We start from the raw sequence: 23,291 nt of genomic DNA, 5'->3' as shown, positions 1-23,291 counted from the left end.
CTTCAATTAAAAAAATTTTTTTAAAAACAAAAAGAAAAAAAAATTCGGTAATAAGTACAAAATGATAGTGATCATAATCAATTTTTAAAAATCATATAAAATAATAGTATATATTTTTCCATAGCAAAAGAATGGAAATGTTCTGGAAGGCCACACATAAAATTCCTCACAGTCATTGTCTCTGGAGGGGTGGAGGGTGACTAGCACTGGAGATGTGCCGAGATTATTTTGCTGTTATTTGTAAAATAACATCATTATCATTAAAAATTATCTGAAAAAATTATGACAAAATACTAACATTTAGTAATTCAGGACTTTGAGGTATGGATGGCTATTATCTTATGTACTGTCCTGTATTTTTAACGTTTTTCCAAATTAACACCACCAACAAAAAAACATGAGTTAATTGGTGGTGAGGCTATGTAGACTGAATGACCTCACAGTTTCAATTAACTGTATTATATCACATGACATTTATGGAGTGCACTGAAGCTATAAAAAGGGGAACTGCTGATTGCAAACAATTTTTAACTAAGTAAAGAAAAAATTTAAATCATGAAAACATTGCCAAATAGGCAGAACAGAAATAATGGACTAAAATGAGTTAGAAACAGGTTGGATGAAAAACCTGAAATCAGAAAATCTCCAGACATTCTGCTCATCTTAACAATTTCTCCCATTGCAAGTCTTGAACAACAACAAATTCAGCCTTATTACATTTCACTTTTCTTTTACCTGCTTAATGAAGAGTGGAAATGATCCCAGAGAGCAAAATGGCAAATAAAACAAAACAAAATGAAATAACAACAAAAATCCCTGCTGTAAAGGAGAAAAACCAGCAGCAAACAGTAGCTCATAACTCAAACCAAGAATGTAAAGTAAGTTATACTTATATCTCCATTATGTGCATATTGATTATTCCTATTTTGAATTATCTCTTAATTCTGGCACAGCTTTCTCTAAATTATTGCACTGCCACAAATCCCATCTCTTCCCCATTTCTAGGGTTCCTTTCTCATAAAGCCTTTGCGATATCATATCTCAAAGGGCTGCCATTTCTTTTTCCAATGCAAGGAAAGGATGTGGATCGATTACCTTCCATTTTTAATTATCTGTATCATGTTTTTTTTCTGTTAGTGCAAGCCATGGAGAATTTTAAATATATTTCCCACTCTTGGGCACCTGGGTGGCTCAGTCGGTTGGGCATCTGACTTCGGCTCAAGTCATGATCTCACAGTTTGTGGGTTCAAGTCCCACATCGGGCTCTGTGCTGACAGCTCAGAGTCTGGAGCCTGCTTCGGATTCTGTGTCACCCTCTCTCTCTGCCCCTCTCCCGCTCACATTCTGTTTCTGTCTCTGTCTCTGTCTCTCTCTCTCTCTCAAGAATAAACATTTTAAAAAGTTGTTTAAATATATCTCCCACTCTTGATATCCTAAAAGGGTTTTTTCTTACCATTCTATATAGGCACTTGCTGTGAAGTCACTGGATAGGCCCCTGGAGGTAGTACTTTGAAGAAAAGTATCAGTTACAACATAGTATGTTTTCTACTAATATTTAATAAGAAATATTATACAGAAGAAATTCTGCTACATATTTAATATTGAGATCAAATATAGTAAACCATTTATACCCAGGGCAAGGATCTTTCTTTGAACATGAAAAATTTAGGACTAGACAGGCATATAAACCAATGAAATAGGAGACAGTACAGAAAAAACCCTCACATATCTAGTCAATTGATTTTTGACAAGGGTTCCAAGACCATTCAATGAGGAAAGGACAAGTCTTCGACAGATACTGCAGAGACAACTGGATAGTCACATGAAAAACAGTAAGTTTGGACCTTGACCTCACAGTATATATAAAAATTAACTCCAAATTGATCAAACACCTAAACTTATGAGGTAAAACTATAAAAATCTTTGAAGAAAGCATAGGGAGTAACTTTCATACCATCAGATTTGGCAATGAAATCTTCAACATGACACCAAAAGTCCAAGCAACAAAAGAAAAAAATAGATAAATTGGACTTCATGAAAACTCTAAAAATTTTGTACATTTAAGGACACTATCAAGGGAATGAAAAGAATGGGAGAAAATATTTGCTATTCATATATCTCATATATCTATATAAGAACACCTACAACTTAACAACAACAAAGCAAATAACCAAATTCAAAAATGGCAAAAGGTTGGGGCACCTGGGTGGCTCAGTCTGTTAAGCGTAGGACTCTTGATTTAGGCTCAGGTCATGATCTCACGGTTCGGGGGTTTGGTGGGTTCGGTCCTTGTATCAGGCTCTGCACTGGCAGTGTGGAGCCTGCTTGGGATTCTCTCTCTTCCTCTCTCCCTGCCCCTCCCTCACTTGTGCTCTCTCTTTCTCTCAAAATAAATAAATAAACTTTTTTAAAAAATGGCAAAAATTTTTGAATAGACATTTCTCCAAAGAAAATATACAGAAGGCAAAACACATGAAAAGATGCTCAACATCACTAATCATTCGGGAAATGAAAATCAAAATTACAATGAGAAATTAGTTCACACCCATTAGGATGGCTATAATATATATTTTTTTAATCCAGAAAACAAGTGTTGGTGAGTTTGTTGGGAAGTTGAACACTCATGCACTGCTGGGGGAATAGAAAGTGGTTTAGCCACTGGGGTAAATGGTATGACAATTCCTCAAAAAATTAAGCATAGAATTATCATATGATCCAGCAATCCTACGTCTGGGTTATACCCAAAGAACTGAAAGCAGAAACTCAAATAGATACTTACACACCAATGTTCACTGCAGCATTATTCATAATAACCAAAAGATGGAAACAACCAATGTGTCCATCAATGGATGAATGAACAAAGAAAATGTAAATATATACAATGGAAAATTATTTAGCCTTAAAAGAGAATGAAATTCTGAGACATGCTACAATATGGATGAATCTTTTTTTTCAGTATGGGTGAATCTTGAAGACATTACACTAAGTGAAATAAGACACACACAAAAGGACAAATAATGTATGACTCCACTTAGAATGAAGTACCTAGAATAGTCAACTTGATAGGCACAGAAAACAGACAAGTAGTCACCACTCAACATTCTGAATGCATTTAATGCCCCTGAATTGTACAGTTAAAATTGTTAGGATGGTCAATTTTATGTTATATGTATCTTACCACAATAAAAAAGTTTTAAGAAGATAATAGTAAAATACCTTACAAAAATAACATATTAAGTCAGCAGGGAGTATGATCAAAATTCAAGTTTCCTAAGTCCTTATGTCGTTTCAGAAGAAATTACTAACTTTAGACTTCCATAGTTTAACTATGCATGCTGTAGTCTCTAGGGAAACAGAAGGATAGCAGAATAGTGTATAACTTCAGAAGTTAACAGGGGAAAAAGTGAAAGGAGGAAAAAAAGAATGTAATTATTGCAAAAGAAGGCCAAAACTGAGGGGGGAAAAACAAAAATAGGAGGGAAGATATCCTATAATAGGAATATCCAAATATACCCATAGTTACATAAAATATACTTACTAAACTCAAGGTAAAAGCCAAGGATTGGGCTTTAGTTGCAGTTAAAATCTAGTCAGCGCAGGCAACCTGCCTTTCCTACTGAGCACCTAAGTATAAAAGCTGGGCCGCATGCCTGAGCAGCTATTAGAACACTGGAAAGTAAGTGTCAGCAGGTGGATCAGGAAAAAAATCCCAAATCAGAAGTACCACTGAACTGGCAGTGGATTCATCATTTTTCCCTTCCACTATCCCCACACTGGACTCAAAGCAGCCTAAAACCTGGAAGATATCACTGTTGTACAGATGAGAGAAAACTCCAGAAGTCTAGCTCCGGTCTGCGTGAGAACTTCTAAAGCTCAGAGAAAGTCAGAAAGTCCCCCATACTGTATTCTCTCACACCCCAGATCCCAGGCAATCCTACTTGCTATCTTGGCAACAAAAGTGGCTTGCAGGGAAAACTGGAAGAGCCAAATATCTGAGGGAGAGAAATGTTCTTCTCCATTAGGGGGAGCTGTGGCTCTGTGAGGGGAGGGATAAAAACTTTTTTTTTTTTTTTTAATTCTGTCCTACCACCACCACTTGGAACCCTGACTTGTCTCAGTCACAGAAGTGAGGGGTTTTGGGGCCAGAGGAAAAAGAATGAGAGTCCCAGGAAACTGGAAAATACTGGAGAGAGAGCAGAGATACAAAAGCACAGGGAAGCTGTTTATGAACTACTGGGATCATGGTCCGCTTCTCCTCACCCCTGCAGGGGTAGATCTGATCTTTATTTATTAAGTTTTTTTAAAATCTTAATTCCAGTATAGTTAACATACAATGTAATACTAGTTTCAGGAGTAGAATTCAAAGATTCATCACTTACATACAACACCCAGTGCTCATCACAACATGTGCCCTTCTTAATACCCATCACCCCTCCAGCCCATGTCCCACCCACTTCCCCTCTAATGACCATCAGTTTGTTTTCTATCAGTAAGAGTCTGTTTCTTGGTTTGCCTCTCTTTTTTCCCCTTTGCTTGTTTATTTTCTTTCTTAAACTCAACATATGAGTGAGGTATATGGTATGGTATTTGTTTTTCTCTTACTTATTTTGATTAGAATAATACTCTCTAGCTCCATCCATGTTGGTGCAAGGGCGAGATTTCATTCTTTTTTATAGCTGAGTAATATGGATCTTTTCTTTCCTCATATTTTGGAGTAGGGTTCAGAAGAGGGCTGGAATAAGGGATAGGGCTAGGGTAAGGGCTGGAGTGAGGGTATGGGCCTATTGTCCCTCAGTTCAGAAACCTCTCTAGAGGGATAAGTAAGACGAGAGTCACGGTCAGGGTGAGGGCTTAGGGTTAGTGGTTAGGGGTTAGGGGTTAGGGTTTGGGTTAAGATGACATGACAAGATTTCCTTCTTCTTTATGGCTGAATAATATTTCGTTGTATATACACATCAAATGTTTTATTTTTTCAGATCATGGGTTTAGTTTATGCCTGGAATAAGAGTCAGGGATAGGGCCATGGTGGTGGTATGGGCCAATTGTCCTGCAGTTCAAAGACCTCTACAGAAGGATGAGTTTAGGTAGAGGGTTATGGTCAAGGTGAGAGCTTAGGGTTAAGGGTTATTGGTTAGCCGTTAGGGATTAGAGTAAGGGTCTGATTTAGGATTAGGTTTTCAATTAGAATACTCTCTAACTCATCCATGTCACTGCAAGCGGGAAGACTTCATTCTTTTCATGGCTGAATCATATTCCATGGTAGATATATACCACATCTTCTTTATCCATTCGTATAGAGGGACACTTGGGCTGCTTCCATAATTTGCATATTGTAAATAATGCTGTAATATACCTAGTAGTGCATGTATCCCTTTGCATTAGTGTTTTTGTATTTTGGGGGTAAATAACTAGTAGTGCGATTGCTGGATCATAGGGAAGCTCTATTTTAACTTTTTGAGAACTCTCCACACTGTTTTCCAGACTAGCTGTACCACTTTGCATTCTCATGAACAGTGTAAGAGGGTTCCCCTTTCTCTACATCCTAGCCAACATCTGTTATTTCCTGTGTTGCTAATTTTAGCCATTCTGACAGTTGTGAGGTGATATCTCATTGTAGTTTTGATTATGCATTTCCCTGATTGTGAGTGATGATGAACATCTTTTCATCTGTTGGCCAGCTGTATGTCTTCTTAAAGAAGTGTGTGTTCATGTCTTCTGGCCATTTTTTAACTGAATTATTCAGTTTTAGGTGTTGATTTTTATAACTTCTTTATAGATTTTGGATACTAGCCCTTTGTTGGATCTGTCATTTGCAAATATCTTTTCCCATTCTGTAGGTTGCTGATTACTTTGTTGATTGTTTCCTTTACTGTGCAGAAGCTTTTTATTTTGAAGTAGTCCCAATAGTTTATTTTTGCTTTTATTTCCCTTGCCTCAAGAAAGTAATGTCAAAAGGAAGTCAGGGTAGCTATACTTATATCATACAAAATTGACTTTAAAACAAAGACTGTAATAAGAAACAAAGAAGGAAATTATATAATCATAAAGGGGATGATCCAAGAAGATATAACAATTGTAAATATTTATGCATACAACATGGGAGCACCCAAATACATAAAATGGTTAATAACAAACATAAAGAAACTGATTGATAGTAATACAAATAATAGTAGAGAATTTTAACATCTCACTTACATCAATGGAAAGATCATCCAAACAGAAGATCAACAAGGAAACAGTGGCTTTGAATGACACTCTGGAACATATTTTTGGTTTTTTTAGAGGAAGAGTGTGTGTAAGCAGGGGAGAGTGGCAGAGGGAGGGAGAGAGAGAGAGAGAGAGAGACGGAGGGAGGGAGGGGGAGAGAGAGAGAGAGAGAGAGAGAGAGAGAGAGAGAGAGAGAGAATCCCAAGTAGGCTCCACGCTCAGTGTGGAGCCAATGTGGTACCCAATACCATGACCCTGGGATCATGACTCGAGCTGAAATCAAGAGTCAGATGCTCAACCAACTGAGCCACCCAGGAACCCTGGAACAGATGGATTTAAGAGATATATTCAGAACATTCCACTCCAAAAGAAACATTCTTTTCAAGGGCACATGGGAACATTCTCCAGAATAGATATTAGTTCTCAAAACAAGTCTCAACAAATTCAAAAAGATTGAAGTCATAAAATGCAACTCTTCTGACCACAACACTATGAAAGTAGAAGTCAACCACAAGAAAAAGTCTGGAAAGCCCACAAATACATAGAGGTTAAATAACATGCTACTAAACAATGAATAGGTCAAAGAAGAAATCAAAGAAGAAATAAAAACTTACTACATCTTACTCGACACGTCTCTGAAGGCAAAGGAAATAAAAGTAAAATTGAACTCCTGGGACTCATCAAGATAAAAAGCTTCTGCACTACAAAGGAAACAATCAACAAAACTAAAAGGTAACCTATGGAATGGAAGAATATATTTGCAAATGATATATCAGATAAAGGGTTAGTATCCAAAATCTATAAAGAACTTACCAAACTCAACACCCAAGAAACAAATAATCAAGTTAAGAAATGGGCAGAAGACATGAATAGATACTTTTTCCAAAGAAGACATCCAGATGGCCAACAGACACATGAAGAGATGCTCAACATCACTCATCATCAGGGAAATACAAATCAAAACCACAGTGAGATACCACTTTACACTGGTCAGAATGGCTAAAATTAACAACTCAGGAAACAATAGATGTTGGCCAGGATGTGGAGAAATGGGAACTCTCTTGCACTGTTGGTGGAAATGAAAACTGGTGCGGCCACTCTGGAAAACAGTGTGGAGGTTCCTCAAAAAATTAAAAATAGAACTACCTTATAACCCAGCAATAGCACTGCTAGGAATTTATCCAAATGATATAGGAGTGCTAATTCATAGGGGCACCTATACTCCAATATTTATAGCAGCGCTTTCAACAATAGCCAAATCATGGAAAGAGCCTGAATGTCCATCAACTGATGAATGGATAAAGAAGATGTGGTTTATATATACAATGGAATACTACTTGGCAATGAGAAAGAATAAAATCTTGCCATTTGCAACAACGTGGATGGAACTGGAGGTGTTATGCTGAGTTATATAAGTCAGTCAGAGAAAGACAGATATCATGTGTTTTCACTCCTATGTGGAACCTGAGAAACTTAACAAAAGACCATGGGGGAAGGGAAGGGGAAAAATAGTTTCAAAAGAGGGAGGCAAACCCATAAGAGACTCTTGAATACAGAGAACAAACTGAGGGTTGATGGGGAGTGGGGGAGAGGGGAAAGTGGATAATGGGCATTGAGGAGGGCAGTTCTTGGGATGAACACTGGGTGTTGTATGTAAGCAATGAATCATGGGAATCTACCCCCGAAAACAAGAGCACACTATATACACTGTATGTTAGCTAACTTGACAATAAATTATATTTAAAAATTTTTTTAAATAAAGTTTTAGTTAAGAATATAAAAAAAAATTACATGCAAACAAATGAAAGTTAAAACACACTGGTAGATCTGATCTCAATGAGCATACCGAAGAATGATCACAGGGGAGAGACCAACACCCAGATCCCAGGCTGACTGTTGGGCGGTGCACATGCAGGAAGGGCCAGAACAGTAGCGCAAAGGCTGTGGAAAGTGGGCTGACCCTGGAAGCACAGGCCAGAGAAGGAGGCAGAATGTGCAGCTTATGCCTGACCAGGTCATATGCCTGCTACAACACAAGTATTAACATTCTTCGTAAAACTTAACAACACCTGGAGTCAAAGTCATAGGCAAAATGTCCAGGATGCAATGCAAAATTACTTGGTACGTGAAGAAAACCATGAATATGTCAATTTGCATGACAAAAAGGTAATCAACATACACTAATGATAAGATGACACAGATGGCAAAATTATCTGACAAAGACTTTAAAGTGGCTATTATATGAGAAAGAATGAAATATGGCCCTTTGTAGCAACGTGGATGGAACTGGAGCGTGTGATGCTAAGTGAAATAAGCCATACAGAGAAAGACAGATACCATATGGTTTCACTCTTATGTGGATCCTGAGAAACTTAACAGGAACCCATGGGGGAGGGGGAGGAAAAAAGAAAAAAAAAAAAGGAAAAAAAAAAAAAAGAGGTTAGAGTGGGAGAGAGCCAAAGCATAAGAGACTGTTAAAAACTGAGAACAAACTGAGGGTTGATGGGGGGTGGGAGGGAGGAGAGGGTGGGTGATGGGTATTGAGGAGGGCATCTTTTGGGATGAGCACCGGGTGTTGTATGGAAACCAATTTGACAATAAATTTCATATATTAAAAAAATAAAGTGGCTATTATAAAAATATCTGACAAAGACTTTAAAGTGGCTATTATAAAAATGCTTGAATGAGTAATCATGAACACCCCTGAAATAAAAGTTAAAATACAAAGCATCAGCAAAGAGACAGAAGAAACAGGAAAAAGCCAAATGGAAACTTCAGAACTGAAAAATGCAATAATTGATATAAAAATGCCCAATCAATGGACTCAATATCAGAATGCAGATGACAGAGGAAAGATTCACTGAACTTGAAGACAGACCAATAGAATTATTCATTCTGGAGAACGGGAAAAAAAGACTCAAAAGAACCAAAAAGAGCCTCAGGGACTAGTGGAACAACCATCTAAAGGTCTAATATTTGTGTTCTTAGAGTCTCAGAAGGGGAAGAGAATGACTGGAGTGCTGAAAAGATATACAAATGCATATTTAAGAAGCTGTACAAACTAGAACAGAACAAATCCCCCAAATCCATGCCATCACATTAAAACTTCTGAAAATGAAAGACAAAATATATTGAAAGAAAAATTTTACAATATCTATAGGGGAACAAATGATTCAGGTGACTGTGGAGTTTTCATCAGAAACCATGGGGCCAGAAGGAAGTGGCCCATTTTTTCAAATGCTGAAAGAAAAGAACTGTTACTCCAGAATTATGTATCCAGTAAAAGCTGTTTTAGTGATAAAGGTGAAATGAAGCCATTCTCAAATGAAGGAAAAATAAGAGAATTCATAGCCAGAATTGCCAAAATTGCTAATCGATGTTCTTCATATAAAAGGGAAATTATACTAGCAGGAAACTTGGAATATCAAGAATGAGGGAAGAGCAACGGAAATGGCAAATATATGAGTAGATATTATATAGGCTATCCTCCCATTCTTGAGTTCTACAAAAGGTGTAAGATTGATCGGTCTTCTGAGTGTAACGTATGTACAGACAACTCTAACGTAAAAAAGAGGAAGATAAGGGACCTATATGGTGCTAATGTTTCTACATTCCAATTGAAATGGTAAAATTCTGAATCTAATGGACTGTGAAAAGTATGTGTTTTGTACCTGCTAGAGCAAACACTAAAAAAACCATACAGAGAGATATAGTCCAAATCACAACATATAAATTAAAATGAAATACTATTCTAAAATATATTCAAAGAACCCAAAAGAAGGCAAAAAAGAAGAAACAGTGGAACAACAACAATGACAATGAATAGAGGGAACAAACAGAAAATAATAAAATGTCAAACCTAAATATAAACACATCAGGATCTAACTGACATTTATAGAACATTCCACCTAACAACAGTAGAATACACATCATCAAGTGTTCATGGAGTGTCACTAAGATAGACCATATCCTGTGTTATAAATCAAAAGTTAATAAATTTAAAAGAATTTAAAGCATACAACATACTTTCTCTGACCATAAAGGAATTAAACCAGAACTCAATACTAAAAGCATAACAAGAGAATCTTCCAACACTTAGAAATTAAACAACATACCTGTAAGTAATCTATGAGTCAAAGAGAAATTAAAAATATATTGAACTGGAAAAAAAATGAAAGTAAAACATCTAAATCGGGGCCTAGCAGGAGTTTTATACCATTAAACAATATGTTACAAAGAAGAAAGGTATTAATCAATAATCTAAACTTCTATCTTAAGAAACTCAGAGGAGAAGAGCAAAATAAGCTCAAATCAAACAGAAAGAAGGAAATAACAAAGATAAAAGCAGAAATCAGGAGGCGTCTGGGTGGCTCAGTCGGTTAAGCATCCAACTCAATTTTGGCTCAGGTCATGCACGATCTCACAATTCATGAGTTCCAGCCTTGCATCGGGTTCTGTGCTGAGTGTGAAGCCTACTTGGGATTCTCTCCCTCTCTCCCTGTCTGCCCCTCCCCCAGTAGCACACACATGCATGCACACTCTCTCTAAAAAATAAAAAATAAATTTAGAAAGCAGAAATCAATACAATTAAAAAGAGAAAACCAGTAGAGAAAATGCAATGAAACTGAAAGTTGGTTGTTTGATATAACTGTAACAAGCCTGATGAAACAGAAGATACAACTCACCAATATCAAGAATGAATGGAAATCACCAGACTTTGTAGCCATTTAAAGGAAAATAAGGGAATACTATTAATAGCTTTATGAACCTAAAGTTGACCCAAACTGTTAATGTTTTTTCATTTCTTCCTTATTATTCCGAGCCCAAAACCTCCTTGCTGTGACCTTTCTAGGTCCTTAGCCATCTGTGTCCTCCAGGAAGCAGTGCGGCCACGCCTTTCCTGAGCACATTTTGAAATTACTTCTTCCTGTTTCCCAAAACCTCTCAAAATTCTCACTCCTAGAACACACCTCAGCTGCATATTAGGAAAACCGAAGTCACTAGGTGCTCAAGAGTTAACATACAGTTTGTTATATCATTGGACCAATATTAAAGCAAAATCATATAAAAATAGCATAGGTCCACATCCTTAAGCCCTTGGGGCCAAATGTGCTTTGGAATTCAAAATGTTTTCTAATTTTTGGAAAAATAATTTAGAAATTACACAAAGACCATACTAGTAACACCCTGGGGGTTGGGGGGGCTGGAATAGTACCCTGTAATCTAACACATTAATATTTCTGCAGCAAAATCCAAATGCAAAATTTAGGTGTGAATATCTATACTTCCATAAATAATGATGGCAGCCTCTTTGTAGTTCAGGTAAAGTTTTGCAGCCAAAAGAGTTTGTTGCGAACTTAACAACAACAACTAAAAACTTGCTTTCTGGAGCTTTTTGAATTTTAGAATTGCAGATCATTTATTGGGGACCCATATTTCAACTTTGAATCTATTAGCGGCCTTCTCTCAAGTCTCTCTCTGTCTCAAATCTTTGGATCTACTACCACCATTCTAGCATTCTAGGTAATAATACGTAAGAAACGTTACCATGTGACGTACCGGAATAATGGAAACATGGTTCCAGATGGTTGATGTGCACGTGTAGGTATTCAGCTGCCACTTCATTCCACCAGTAATTTCCTTGTCTGAAGTCTGAGGCCACTTCATGTCAGATCTAAGATGGGATTTATAAATCAGCCCACTCTGAAGAATGGCAAATCTACCATTTAAACATGAAGTCACAAAACAAAGCCAAAAGAAGCCCATTGGCTGTTTTGTAGATGAAATTAAGTTATCATTACAAAACTAAATGTTTCTGCTGGGTTTTGAGCTCACGAAAAGAATTCAATGGTAGCAGTTATGCATAAAAAAGTGACTTGAGGGGCGCCTGGGTGGTGCAGTCGGTTAAGCGTCCGACTTCAGCCAGGTCACGATCTCGCGGTCCGTGAGTTCGAGCCCCGCGTCGGGCTCTGGGCTGATGGCTCAGAGCCTGGAGCCTGTTTCCGATTCTGTGTCTCCCTCTCTCTCTGCCCCTCCCCCGTTCATGCTCTGTCTCTCTCTGTCCCAAAAATAAATAAACGTTGAAAAAAAAATTTAAAAAAAAAAAAAAGTGACTTGAGTGAATACATTTTATTCTAAGCTATTTTAATAGTTTATCTAGAGAAAAAACTAGTATTCTCCCAGGGTGGTAGGTCGAAGGGGCACCAAGGTAAGAGGCAGAAGTGTTGAGTTCTGAGCCCCACGAGGCTATTCGCTAGCTGTGTAACCTTCATTAAGGAACTTCTTTTCTTACTTGTAAAATGGGATTTACCTATCTTCTTTATGAATTAAAGTTATTAGGAGAATAAATAATACTAGATAGAGAATATTTTATATAAATATGATAATAAATAGAAAGAAAAGGAAACAAATGCTTATGTTCTTGTCCTAAAAGCTCCTGTTTATTCCATATTTGTCATTTGACTTATATAAGTTTAATATTTATCTAAGTGATACGGAGTTTAAAAAGTCAAATAATACAAAAAGATCTAAAACCAGAAACATCAGTCACCACTTCCCCTTCCCAAAGGTAGCCACTCTTTTCCTCATGGTATTTAAATCCATAATTCTAAAAAAGAATGTCTATACTACTATATCTTAATTGATAAGTTTAATTTAGAAGTTAGATACTATTGATTTCCTTTGGAAGATTTGTCATTCACACCATACCCTACTTCCCCTCCCACCTTTCCACATCTACATCTTTGAAACCTAGTATATATATATATATATATATATATATAGAGAGAGAGAGAGAGAGAGAGAGAGAGAGAGAGATGTGTGTGTGTGTGTGTGTGTGTGTGTGTGTGTACACCTTATATATGTAAATATAAAAACACTACAGAGGTTAATAGCCCTGACGCTAGAGCAAGACTGCCTGGGTTCAAATCCCACTTCAGCCACTTTCTAACTGTGTAAGGTTGGGCAAGTTACAGAATTTCTGTATCTCAATTTGCTCATATGTGAAGTGTGGATTCATTGCATTCATTCAACAAATATCCATTAAATATCTACTAGGTGCCAGACAGTATTCTCAGTGCTTAGGATACATAAAACAGATGAAAACATCTGCCTTCATAGAGCTTATGATCTAATGGAAATAATAACTATCTCAAGTTGAAAGATTTTTTTTCCTGAAGACATCTCTCTTGGAGCTCTATATCCTTCTGTTCCAATCTAACCTGCTCTCTAGGCCAACTGTACAAATATCACCCTGGGATTTCCATTGTTGCTATATTGGGAATTCCTTCCACCTCTCACTTCAGTAGGACTCTGTTTCCCTGAATCCCATGTGTTCCTCTTTCTTAGTTTTCTGTTTTCTTGGAGCACACCTTGTAGGAGCTTCCTGAGCAAAGGTGCATGGTAAGTCCTTTTTTTTTTTTTTTTTTTTTTTTTGCATTTTTTGAGTTTTAAAAATGTCTATTTAACTGTTGCATTTGGTTGGGAGCTTGTCTGAGTACAAACTTCTAGACTAGAAATAAATTTCACTAAAATTTTTAACAGGGTGAAGTATTTTCTTCTAGCTTCCAGTGTTATTATTTTAAGGTCCAATGTTACACTTATTTCTGATCCATTGTTTGTGCTTCATTTTCCTCAATTCTTGACACTTTAACCTTTCAGTTAAATCCCTATAATATTATGATGTTTCAAAGTTCACTTCTGGACCTACCATTATCCTCTTTACTCTCTACCAAGATGAAGAAATCAAGCCTTATGACTTTAACCACCACAGTGTTTAGGGGCGCCTGGCTGGCTCGGTGGGAAGAGCATGTGCCTCTTGATCTCAGAGTTGTCAGTTCGAGCGTCACACTGGGTGTAGAGATTACTTAAAAATACTTTTTAGGGGCGCCTGGGTGGCGCAGTCGGTTAAGCGTCCGACTTCAGCCAGGTCACAATCTCGCGGTCCGTGAGTTCGAGCCCCGCGTCAGGCTCTGGGCTGATGGCTCAGAGCCTGGAGCCTGTTTCCGATTCTGTGTCTCCCTCTCTCTCTGCCCCTCCCCCGTTCATGCTCTGTCTCTCTCTGTGCCAAAAAAAATAAATAAACGTTGAAAAAAATAAATAAATAAAAATACTTTTTAAAAATCTTAAAAAAAAATAACTACCACAGTTTTTAGCTCTAGCTCTAATATCCAGACTTCTATGTCTACCTCTTAGATGTCTCATACATATTTGAAACCTAAGATGTCAAAAGAGAACGCTTGATTCAACTTGCCTACTCCAACTGTTTCTCCTTCAATCTCTCCCATCACAATACATGACTTTACTATCCATGCAGCAGCTCAAACCAAAAACTTAAGCAGCATCCCTAATCCTTCTTATTCTGTCAACTCTACCTTCGAAACATGTCTCAGATGCATCCACTTTTCATTACATCGCCTCTACCACTACCATCCCACAGTAGGTGTTTCAGACAGCACACTCCAAGAAAAAAAAAGGAGGAGTCTATGTAGGTAGCGTAATTTTTAAATATATTCCTAGATTTTATTTGTGAATCCAACCAGGAACCCATGATGCATCGGCAGATCTGTAATTCCTTTTTTAAAAATTGATATGGTGTTTGCTCCATGCATGTTTCCGCTTCTTGGATGAATTTGTTTATATTTTGCTTGGAAATCAATTTACTCCAAATTTCAAATATGCTGTTGCCACAGCGCTGCATAAAATATTCGCTTTTACTTATTTTAATCTCGCCTACATCTGTGGTCATGTCAGCCCTCTCAATTTCATGTTGTTACACTTTTACATTTTTTTTTCTGTTTAGTCATGGGAGCTTATTTTATTAGACTTTAAAAAGAAATAATTTTTGCATTTATTTTTGTTTGCAATTTTACTAATTTGAGCTTTTATCTTTATAAATGTTATCTAATATATTTCTTATAATTTTATATAGATTTTCTTAAGACGAAAACTAAATGTTTATTAATTTCTCTTTTTTGGCAATGATGAAGTTTTCCTCTGAGTTTAGCTTTCAACAGTTTGATAACTTTCCTTTGGCTTTCCTCTTTGGCAAAGTTATGGGCTATTTATTTGTTTATTTATTTAAATTAAAGTTAGTTAACACACAGCATAGTATTGGCTTCAGGAGTAGAGCCCAGTGATTCATCACTTACCTATGACACCAACTGCTCATCCCAACAACTGCCCTCCTGAGTGCCCATCACCCCTTTAGCCCAACCCTCCACCCACCTCCCCTCCAGCAACCCTCAGTTTGTTTTCTATACTTCAGAGTCTCTTATGGTTTGCCTCCCTGCCTGTTTTTATCTTCTTTTTCCTTCCCTTCCCCTATGTTCATCCATTGTGTTTCTTAAATTCCACATGAGTGAAGTTATGATACTTGTCTTTCTCTGAGTTATTTCATTTGGTATAATACACTCTAATTCCTTCCATGTTGTTGCAGATGGCAAGATTTCATTCTTTTTGATCGCCAAGTAGTACTCCATTGGATATATGTACCACACCTTCTTTATCCATTCATCAGTCAGTGGACATTTGGACTATGTTTTTAAACTTATAAATAGTTAAGATCCATGGTCAACTTTTTATTAATGAGTTATGATTTCATTAGATTATGACAGAATATAGCCTGTAAAATTCTGTAGTTTTTTGCCAAGGTGTGATTGCTTTGAAGAAAATGAACATTCCGTGTGTGTGTGTGTGTGCGCGCGCGCACTCAGGTTTATTATTTATTATGCATTATTCAAATTCCTCTATGTCCTTACTCACGTTTTGCTTACTAGATCTATCCAATAATGAAAGAGGTGGTTTGAAATCACTGCTTATAATTGTATTTTTCTTAAATTCTCCATGTATTTCTAATAATTTTTGTTTCATGTATTTAACTTTATGTATACACAAAATAGTGCCTCCATAGTGTCTTTTATCATTGTAATGGTATCCCTCCTAATCTGTGTAGTGTTTTTAAACTTACATCCCACAGTATTTGTTGTTAATATTATCACTTCTGCCTTCCTTTGGTTTCCATTTGCCTGCTTTTGGAAGTTTTTTTGGCTGAAAATGTAGGGATTCACTCACTGAAGTAACACTGATTATCTTAAGATGCCGAGAAGTTCCAACTGGTGGTTTTACAGCCTTTGTTTGATAAAATAAAAAATAAGTATTAGTCACTTGAGTCTATATAAGAAAGAAAAGAACCAAGAGTACAAAACCACGAGGAATGCCAATGTTTAAGACATGCTTAGAAAAACAGATCCTCCAGATGAACCATTGAAGGGATTGTCAGAGGGGTAGGAGGAGAACTGGGTAATATATAATATGGTACACTTTAACCAAGATCATCGCCTACGAAAATTGGGATAGTATATAACAAATTCTCTAAATTAATTATTGAAGGAAAAAATTCTCATATTATGGAGTTTTTTAACAAATGATTTCTATATCGAATCTAAAATAATTACTTTTTTGGTTGTTATTCTCATGAGTCTCTTCCTCTAACATGTATGTTATTATTGGCTGTACTTTTTAAATACTAAAATCTTACTTGTTGACTGGACTTTCTCCGAAGTTAAGATCTGTTTCATAAAACAAACAAATTTCACATTATTTTTGTATACTTTTTCTTAAAATAAATTTAAATATGAATATATATACATATATATATATATAATATTAATTTAAAAATAGATGCTTACTTCCTGCAAGGCTAGCAGGCAAGCCATCCAGATTGTTTGCAATGGTTTTTCCACCTTGCCGTTTGGCTCCAACACGTTTGCGGACTTGTGAATATAATGTTTGTTATAATATATCATATAGGGAAAATAATCTGAAAATAAGAAACAGAATTAGATGAAAACCTAAAGCAAATTTATATCAACACAGTAATGATATATATGTACCTCCCATTACAAAATAATAGCACATAAAATTATTAGGTTAATGACTATAAATAAAGTCATGTTAAATTACTCATTAAATACATTTTAATTGAGCACTTCTTAGATACCATACTCAGTGCTGAAGATACAGTGAAGAAATAAGAAAAAACTCCCTGCCTTCATGCAGCATATATTCCATTGGAGACAAAATAACCAAGGTAAATGAAGCATATGTTAGCTTGTGGTAAGTGCTAAGGGAAAAATATCAGAGAGAAAGGTATGATATGTCGGCAGGGGAGGGGTATTTAAATTTTAGATAGGAAAAGTTCACTGAGAAGGGGACTTTTAAGTAAAGACCTAAAGTATATGAAAGTAAACCATGTGCATCCAGCAGAAAGAACAGCATGAACAAAGGCCCTCAGGAATAATAATGAGGCAAATGTGTCTGAAGTTAGAGTAATCAAAGGGGTCAGAAAGGCAACTGAGGTCCTTGTAAAGAATTGTAAGGACTTTGCATTTTACTCTGAGGCCACCATCTTAGGCCAACTTCCCTGAGATGGGGAAGCCACTGGAGAGATTTGAACAGAGGAGAGACATGATCTGGTTTTTTGTAATGTTTGTTTGTTTATTTATTTATTTATTTTATTTATTTTGAGAGAGAGAGGGTGAGTAGGGAAGGAGCAGAGAGAGAGGGAGAGAGAGAATCCAAAGCCAGTTCTGCACTGTCAGCACAGAGCCCAACGAGGGGCTCAATCCCATGAACCATGAGATCATGACCTGAGCCAAAATCAAGAGTTGGATTCCTAACCGACTGAGCCACCCAGGCACCCCTATCTGATTGGTATTTTAATGAGATCACCCTGTTATGTAAAGAAGGACTGCAGGGCAAGGGAAGAAGCAGGGAGGTGGTCTGAAAACCCTTGTAGTGGTCCAGGTCAGAGATGATGGTAACGTTAACTAGGGTAGTAGCACTGGAGGTAGTGAGAAGTGGTCAACATTTAGATATATTTTGAAGGTAAAACCAACAGGTTTGCGGTAGAGTATCAGAAGCTTAGTTTTAGACATATTGAGTTTTAGAACCCTACTAGACAATTCAAGTGAAATCACTGAATAGACACTTGGATACCAATTCTGAAGTCCAAGGGAAATGGCTGTAGCTAGAGATAATAATTTGGGGGTCCTTATCACGTAAACAGTGTTTAAGGCCTTGAGCCTGGATGAGGTCATCTAGGAATGAGTAAGTATATGTAAAGAAGAGAAATGAGGATAAATCAGTAAAAAAAAGTCTAAAAAGGAGCCAAGAGTTACATAAGAAGAAAGCCAATAGGTAAACTTAAGAAAGTGTATCAAAGAGGTGGGGGTGATGAACTGAGGGGACCCAACAAGATGAAGCCTGAGTAATCACCATCAGATCTTGCAATGTGGAGATGACTGATGACTTTAATAAGACTCATTTAGTGGTGTACGAGCTAAAAATAGTGCTTAATGTGGTTTATGAGGAAATAAGGGAAATGTTCACACATGATTCTTAGGAACTGTATGAACAAGTGGACAAAATAACCAATGAAGATACAGAGGATCTGAAAAAAACACAATTAACAACTTCAGCCTAACGGACATACACAGAATACTGTATCTACCAACAAAAGGATGCAGTTTTCCAGTGCACATAAAACTTCTACCAAAAAGAAAAATGATTACATGCTGGGCCATGAAGGAAGTATCAACAAATTCCAAAGGACTGAAATTACGGCGAAGGTTCTCTGACATAATGCAACCAGGCTACAATTTAGTAGCAAAAAAAGATCATTAGAAGATCCCCATATGTCCAAAAGATACATAGAAAGACGCTAAACACCACTCACCATCAGGGTAATACAAATCAAAACCACTATGAGACACCACCTCACACCTGTCAGAATGGCTAAAATTAACAACTCAGGAAACAACAGGTGTTGGTGAGGATGTGGAGAAAGGGGAACCCTCTTGCACTGCTCATGGGATTGCAAACTGGTGCAGTCACTCTGGAAAACAGTACCAATGTTCCTGAAAACATTAAAAATAGTACTACCCTATGATCCAGTAATCACACCACTGGATATTTTCACAAAGAATACAAAAACACTAATGCAAAGGGATACATGTACCCATATGCTTACAGAAGCACTATCTACAATAGCCAAGCTATGGAAGCAGCCCAAGTGTCCAGTGATAGATGAATGGATAAGGAAGGTGTGGTTTATCTATACAATGGAATGTTATTTGACCATAAAAATAGAATAAAGTCTTGCCATTTGCAATGACACAGATGGAGGTAGTGAGTATTATGCTAAGTGAAATAAGTCAGTCAGAAAAAGACAAATACCTTATGATTTCATCATATGTGGAATTTGAGAAACAGAACAAACAAAGGACAAGGAGAGACAAACCAAGAAATAGACTCTTAACTCTAGAGAACAGACTGATTGATGGTCACCAGAGGGGAGGTGGGAAGGACGAATGGGTAAAATAGGTGATGGGGATTAAGGAGGGCACTTATGATGGGCACCGGGTGTTGTATGGAAGCGTAGAATCACTATATTGTACACTTGGAACTAATATAACACTGCATGTTAACTATACTGAAATTAAAATGAAAAACTGAATAAAAAAGATCCCCATTCCCCATATACATTAAATTTTGAAATGCACTTCTAAGTAACACATGGGTCAAGCCCTGTTCTAAGCATTCTACAGGTATTGATTCATTTATCCTGAGAGCGACCTTATGAGGATCAGGAAGCTGAGGTACAGAGAGGTTAAGTAGTCTGCCCTAAGTCACACAGTCTATGAATGCTAGAGTGAAATTTGAACCCAAGCACTCTGGTTTCATGGCAGGTACCTTTAAACCATTGATTTGAGAGAAAAAGTGGTTTCAGCTGCTCATAGGGTTGTCAGTAGAATCGGTTCAAGCAATGAGGGTCAGGCAACCCATAGGCCTTTGTAATAGCGTAGTAGTAGTTCCCCATTCTCCCTACCCTTGACTTGGAATTCACATTCACATCAGACTGAATCCACAGCTTTTCAAATACTATATTTAACTGTCTTGTAACATCTGTCATAAGTGCTCATGACTCCCGTAGGGACTCAGCAAAGTAGTCATTCTTTTGGAGTATACTATACAAAAATGTATACTCTTTTGGAGTATACTATACGAAAATGTGCCACTTTTGCTATAATATGGTTTCATTCAAAGGACTTATTATGTTCCTCATAGTTTTGGTCAAACTTACCCATTCAAAGTGCAGAAGGTTTGTCCATTAAGAATATATGTACAAAAGAAAAGCAAAAACATTTAAAATGGATACAGTTTAAGTCTTCAAGTTAAATTAAGAACTTTAATTCGAACACATATAAACCCTATGATAATATAGCTCATTATTACTGGATTTGTGACTAGAGGATTAAGTAACATCATCGAAACACAATCACCCATTAAAAAAACAGAATATGGCTGATTATGAACTGTCATGTGCCAGTAAATGTGTAACAACCAGCTCTCCAAGAAAAACAAAAGGCCTGTTTTCTAGTGTTTGTCCATTTCTGTCATGTAAATACTTCCATCATGGCCAATTTCAAGTTAGCAATGTGACATCAACCAGCTTGCAAAATTCCTGAAAATTCAGCAAACTACCGAAGTATGAGGCAAACTAACCTTAAGAGGTTACAAAGGACTTCCATGTTAAGCGTAACAAGGTATCACACTGTATGTGTTTCTTTGTTAAATTTATCTTTTAATTAGTAATTGTTTACATGTACAAAATTCAAGTTACAAAATTGTGTACAATGAGGACTCTCCCACCCATCCTTTCCATGAACCACCAAGTTCTTGGAGGCAGTGCATTTTATTCATTTCTTGTATATCTTTCCAGAAGTATTCTTTAAGAAATTTACAAACATATATATCCTTTTTTCTGTTTTAAAAACAAAGATGGGAGTATACTATACATTGTGTCACACCTTGCTCATATTTTATTTAACAATATATCTTGGAAATATTTCTATTTCAATACATAAAAACAAGCCTCTTATTGTATTGGATATCCCTGTTCATATATCATTTCGCAATCCTGAATATATGCATTGAATAAATTCCTACATATGAAACCACTTGGTCAGAGACTGCTTCAGGAGGAGGCAGCACACATAGTAGGTGGTTAAGCAGCAGAATAATTAAAGACTCTAATCCTGTTCTCAGTGATTACTGACATAATCATATAATCGAGTTAGGTTACCTGAGAACCAAGCTCTGCTTGTTGAAGTTTTCACAACTGGATTATTTGGGATGGGGGGAATCAATGCGTGCTGAAGACTTAAAAGATTACAAGAAAAATGAGGCATACTGGAAAATAAATAGAATCACATATATCCCACCCAGCTGAGCATACATTTCCTTAATTTAACCATCTATCCATCCATTAATCCATCCATCCAACTATATATTAATTATACATCTGTGATAAAGAGAATAATCAACAGACTTGTTGTCTAATACAATGTGATAATATAAGTCAATTATAATCAACATAACCTAATAAGTGGAATGAATGAATAATACATGATCTTTATAGAAATTCTGAAAAATACTGAAAAGTAAAAAGAAAAAAGAAAAAATTGAAACCAACCATAATTTTTCCAATCAGAAATAGCTAACAAACATTTGAAGCATTACACCTCAAAATATGTATTATTTAATTTGTGTATATACACACATATACAGAAGAGTGCAGGTCTGTGTGTATGTGCATATATGTGTGTGTACACACACACGTCTTGAATGTTACTATGCACGCTGTTTTGTGGATAAGCATTAAATCATTGTCTACAACAGTTATTCTCACTAGGGAAGCCTCTAAGGGAGGAAAATAATTCTGCAAAAGAGGGTTTGTTCCAGTCCCAACTTCTGAGTTTGAGACTCACTCAACATAATAAAAGCTGTTCCCTTGGGAAGCATGTCAGCCTTGTGGAGAGTATGGAATCCCATAAAAGACTGAAAACCTCTATTCCATTTAAAACTGCTACATAGTGTTCCAGGAGGTTCAAAGCCCATGATTTACTTAGTCACTTCCATGTTGTTAAAAGGAAGGAAATTATTTACATAGAAACAAAATTAATTTATATTAAGGCATTTATTAACTTACCTGTAAGGAGGAAAACTGTCATTTTTCTCTTCCAAAGAAGCTAAATGCTGTTTTAGGGCTTCAAGTAAACTGTAGGGTGCCTGAAGATCAAGTTTTTGTGGAAGACTTATTTTCTGATAGTTCTTAGCAAATCCATACTCTCCTACATCATAAAAAGGTTCTGAACAAAAACTAAGACACCTATATAGCAAAGGTATTAAAGGTAAATACAGATGACCTTTGAACAGTGTGGGGGTTAGGTACACAGACCCTTGTGCAGTTGAAAATCCATGTATAACATTTGACTCTCCAAAAAGTTAGCCACTGATAGCCTACTATTGATTGGAAGCCTCACCAACAATATAAACAGTTGGTTAATGTAGATTTTGTGTGTTATACATATTATATGTTCTATTCTTACAATAATACCTAACTTTCCTTAATTTTTTCAGTATTTCTAGGTGATGAAGTTCATCCATGAGTTTTTTCAAATTGCTGCAAATCTCCAAAAAATTTTCCAATCTATTTATTGAAAAAACTCCACATATAAGTGGACCTGCATAGTTCAAACCCATGTTCAATTGCTACAAGTAAATTCATTATGAAAAGCAGCATCTGGGTGGCAAATAAGATTTTCAAACTATGCTTTTATGTACATTTTTAAAAAAAAAACGACAAAGGGACTGGTAAAACATCTCTCTCTTTTGGGGAAGACATCAGACTTGCAATCATTCATTATTTTTGGTTCCTTCATGAGTCACCAAGTCACTACATAAATTTAAGTAAAACATTAAGCCTAATGGAGAAGAGGGAGAAAGGGAGAGAAGGAAACAGAGAAAGAAAAAAAAGGGAGAATCTCATATTAGCACATTCAATCATGGTTTTTGGTCTCTGCTGAAATGTCACCTCCTCACCGATATAAAATAGTAGCTACCAATAGTCTCTTTACCCTCACTATGTTTTACTTTTCTTCACATCACTTACCTTCACTGAAACTATAAGTTTCTTTCTCTTTTTTACATTTTATTTATTTTTGAGACCAAGAGAGACAGAG

The 23,291-nt window shown here is 36.5% G+C and overlaps 1 protein-coding gene across 6 annotated transcripts in view; it reads right to left on the bottom strand.

Moving 5' to 3' along the window:
• LOC123594987 (phosphatidylinositol-binding clathrin assembly protein-like) overlaps positions 1 to 23,291 on the bottom strand; it is a 47,944-nt gene that overhangs the window by 7,350 nt on the left and 17,303 nt on the right. The window contains exons 9-14 of one of the 6 annotated variants that reach the window (XR_006710970.1): positions 22,259 to 22,338; positions 21,353 to 21,429; positions 16,896 to 16,979; positions 16,745 to 16,775; positions 16,279 to 16,335; positions 11,792 to 11,881 (exon numbers count right to left, since the gene is read on the bottom strand). Coding sequence is in view for 3 of the 6 variants with exons in the window: in XM_045472103.1 (XP_045328059.1) it covers positions 11,767 to 11,881; positions 16,745 to 16,775; positions 16,896 to 16,979; positions 21,353 to 21,429; positions 22,259 to 22,338 (387 nt within the window). In the remaining 3 variants the exon portion in view is untranslated. Of the gene's footprint in view, positions 1 to 11,766; positions 11,882 to 15,763; positions 16,336 to 16,661; positions 16,776 to 16,895; positions 16,980 to 21,352; positions 21,430 to 22,258; positions 22,339 to 23,291 lie in introns of those variants that run through there. The other 5 variants (XR_006710969.1, XM_045472103.1, XR_006710971.1 and 2 more) reach the window with 5 other exon arrangements.

The sequence above is a fragment of the Leopardus geoffroyi genome, chromosome X (assembly GCF_018350155.1).
Source record: "Leopardus geoffroyi isolate Oge1 chromosome X, O.geoffroyi_Oge1_pat1.0, whole genome shotgun sequence".
NCBI classification, from domain to species: Eukaryota; Metazoa; Chordata; class Mammalia; order Carnivora; family Felidae; genus Leopardus; species Leopardus geoffroyi.
Note: the sequence above shows the minus strand (reverse complement) of the source record. Positions and strands in the feature narration are given on the sequence as shown.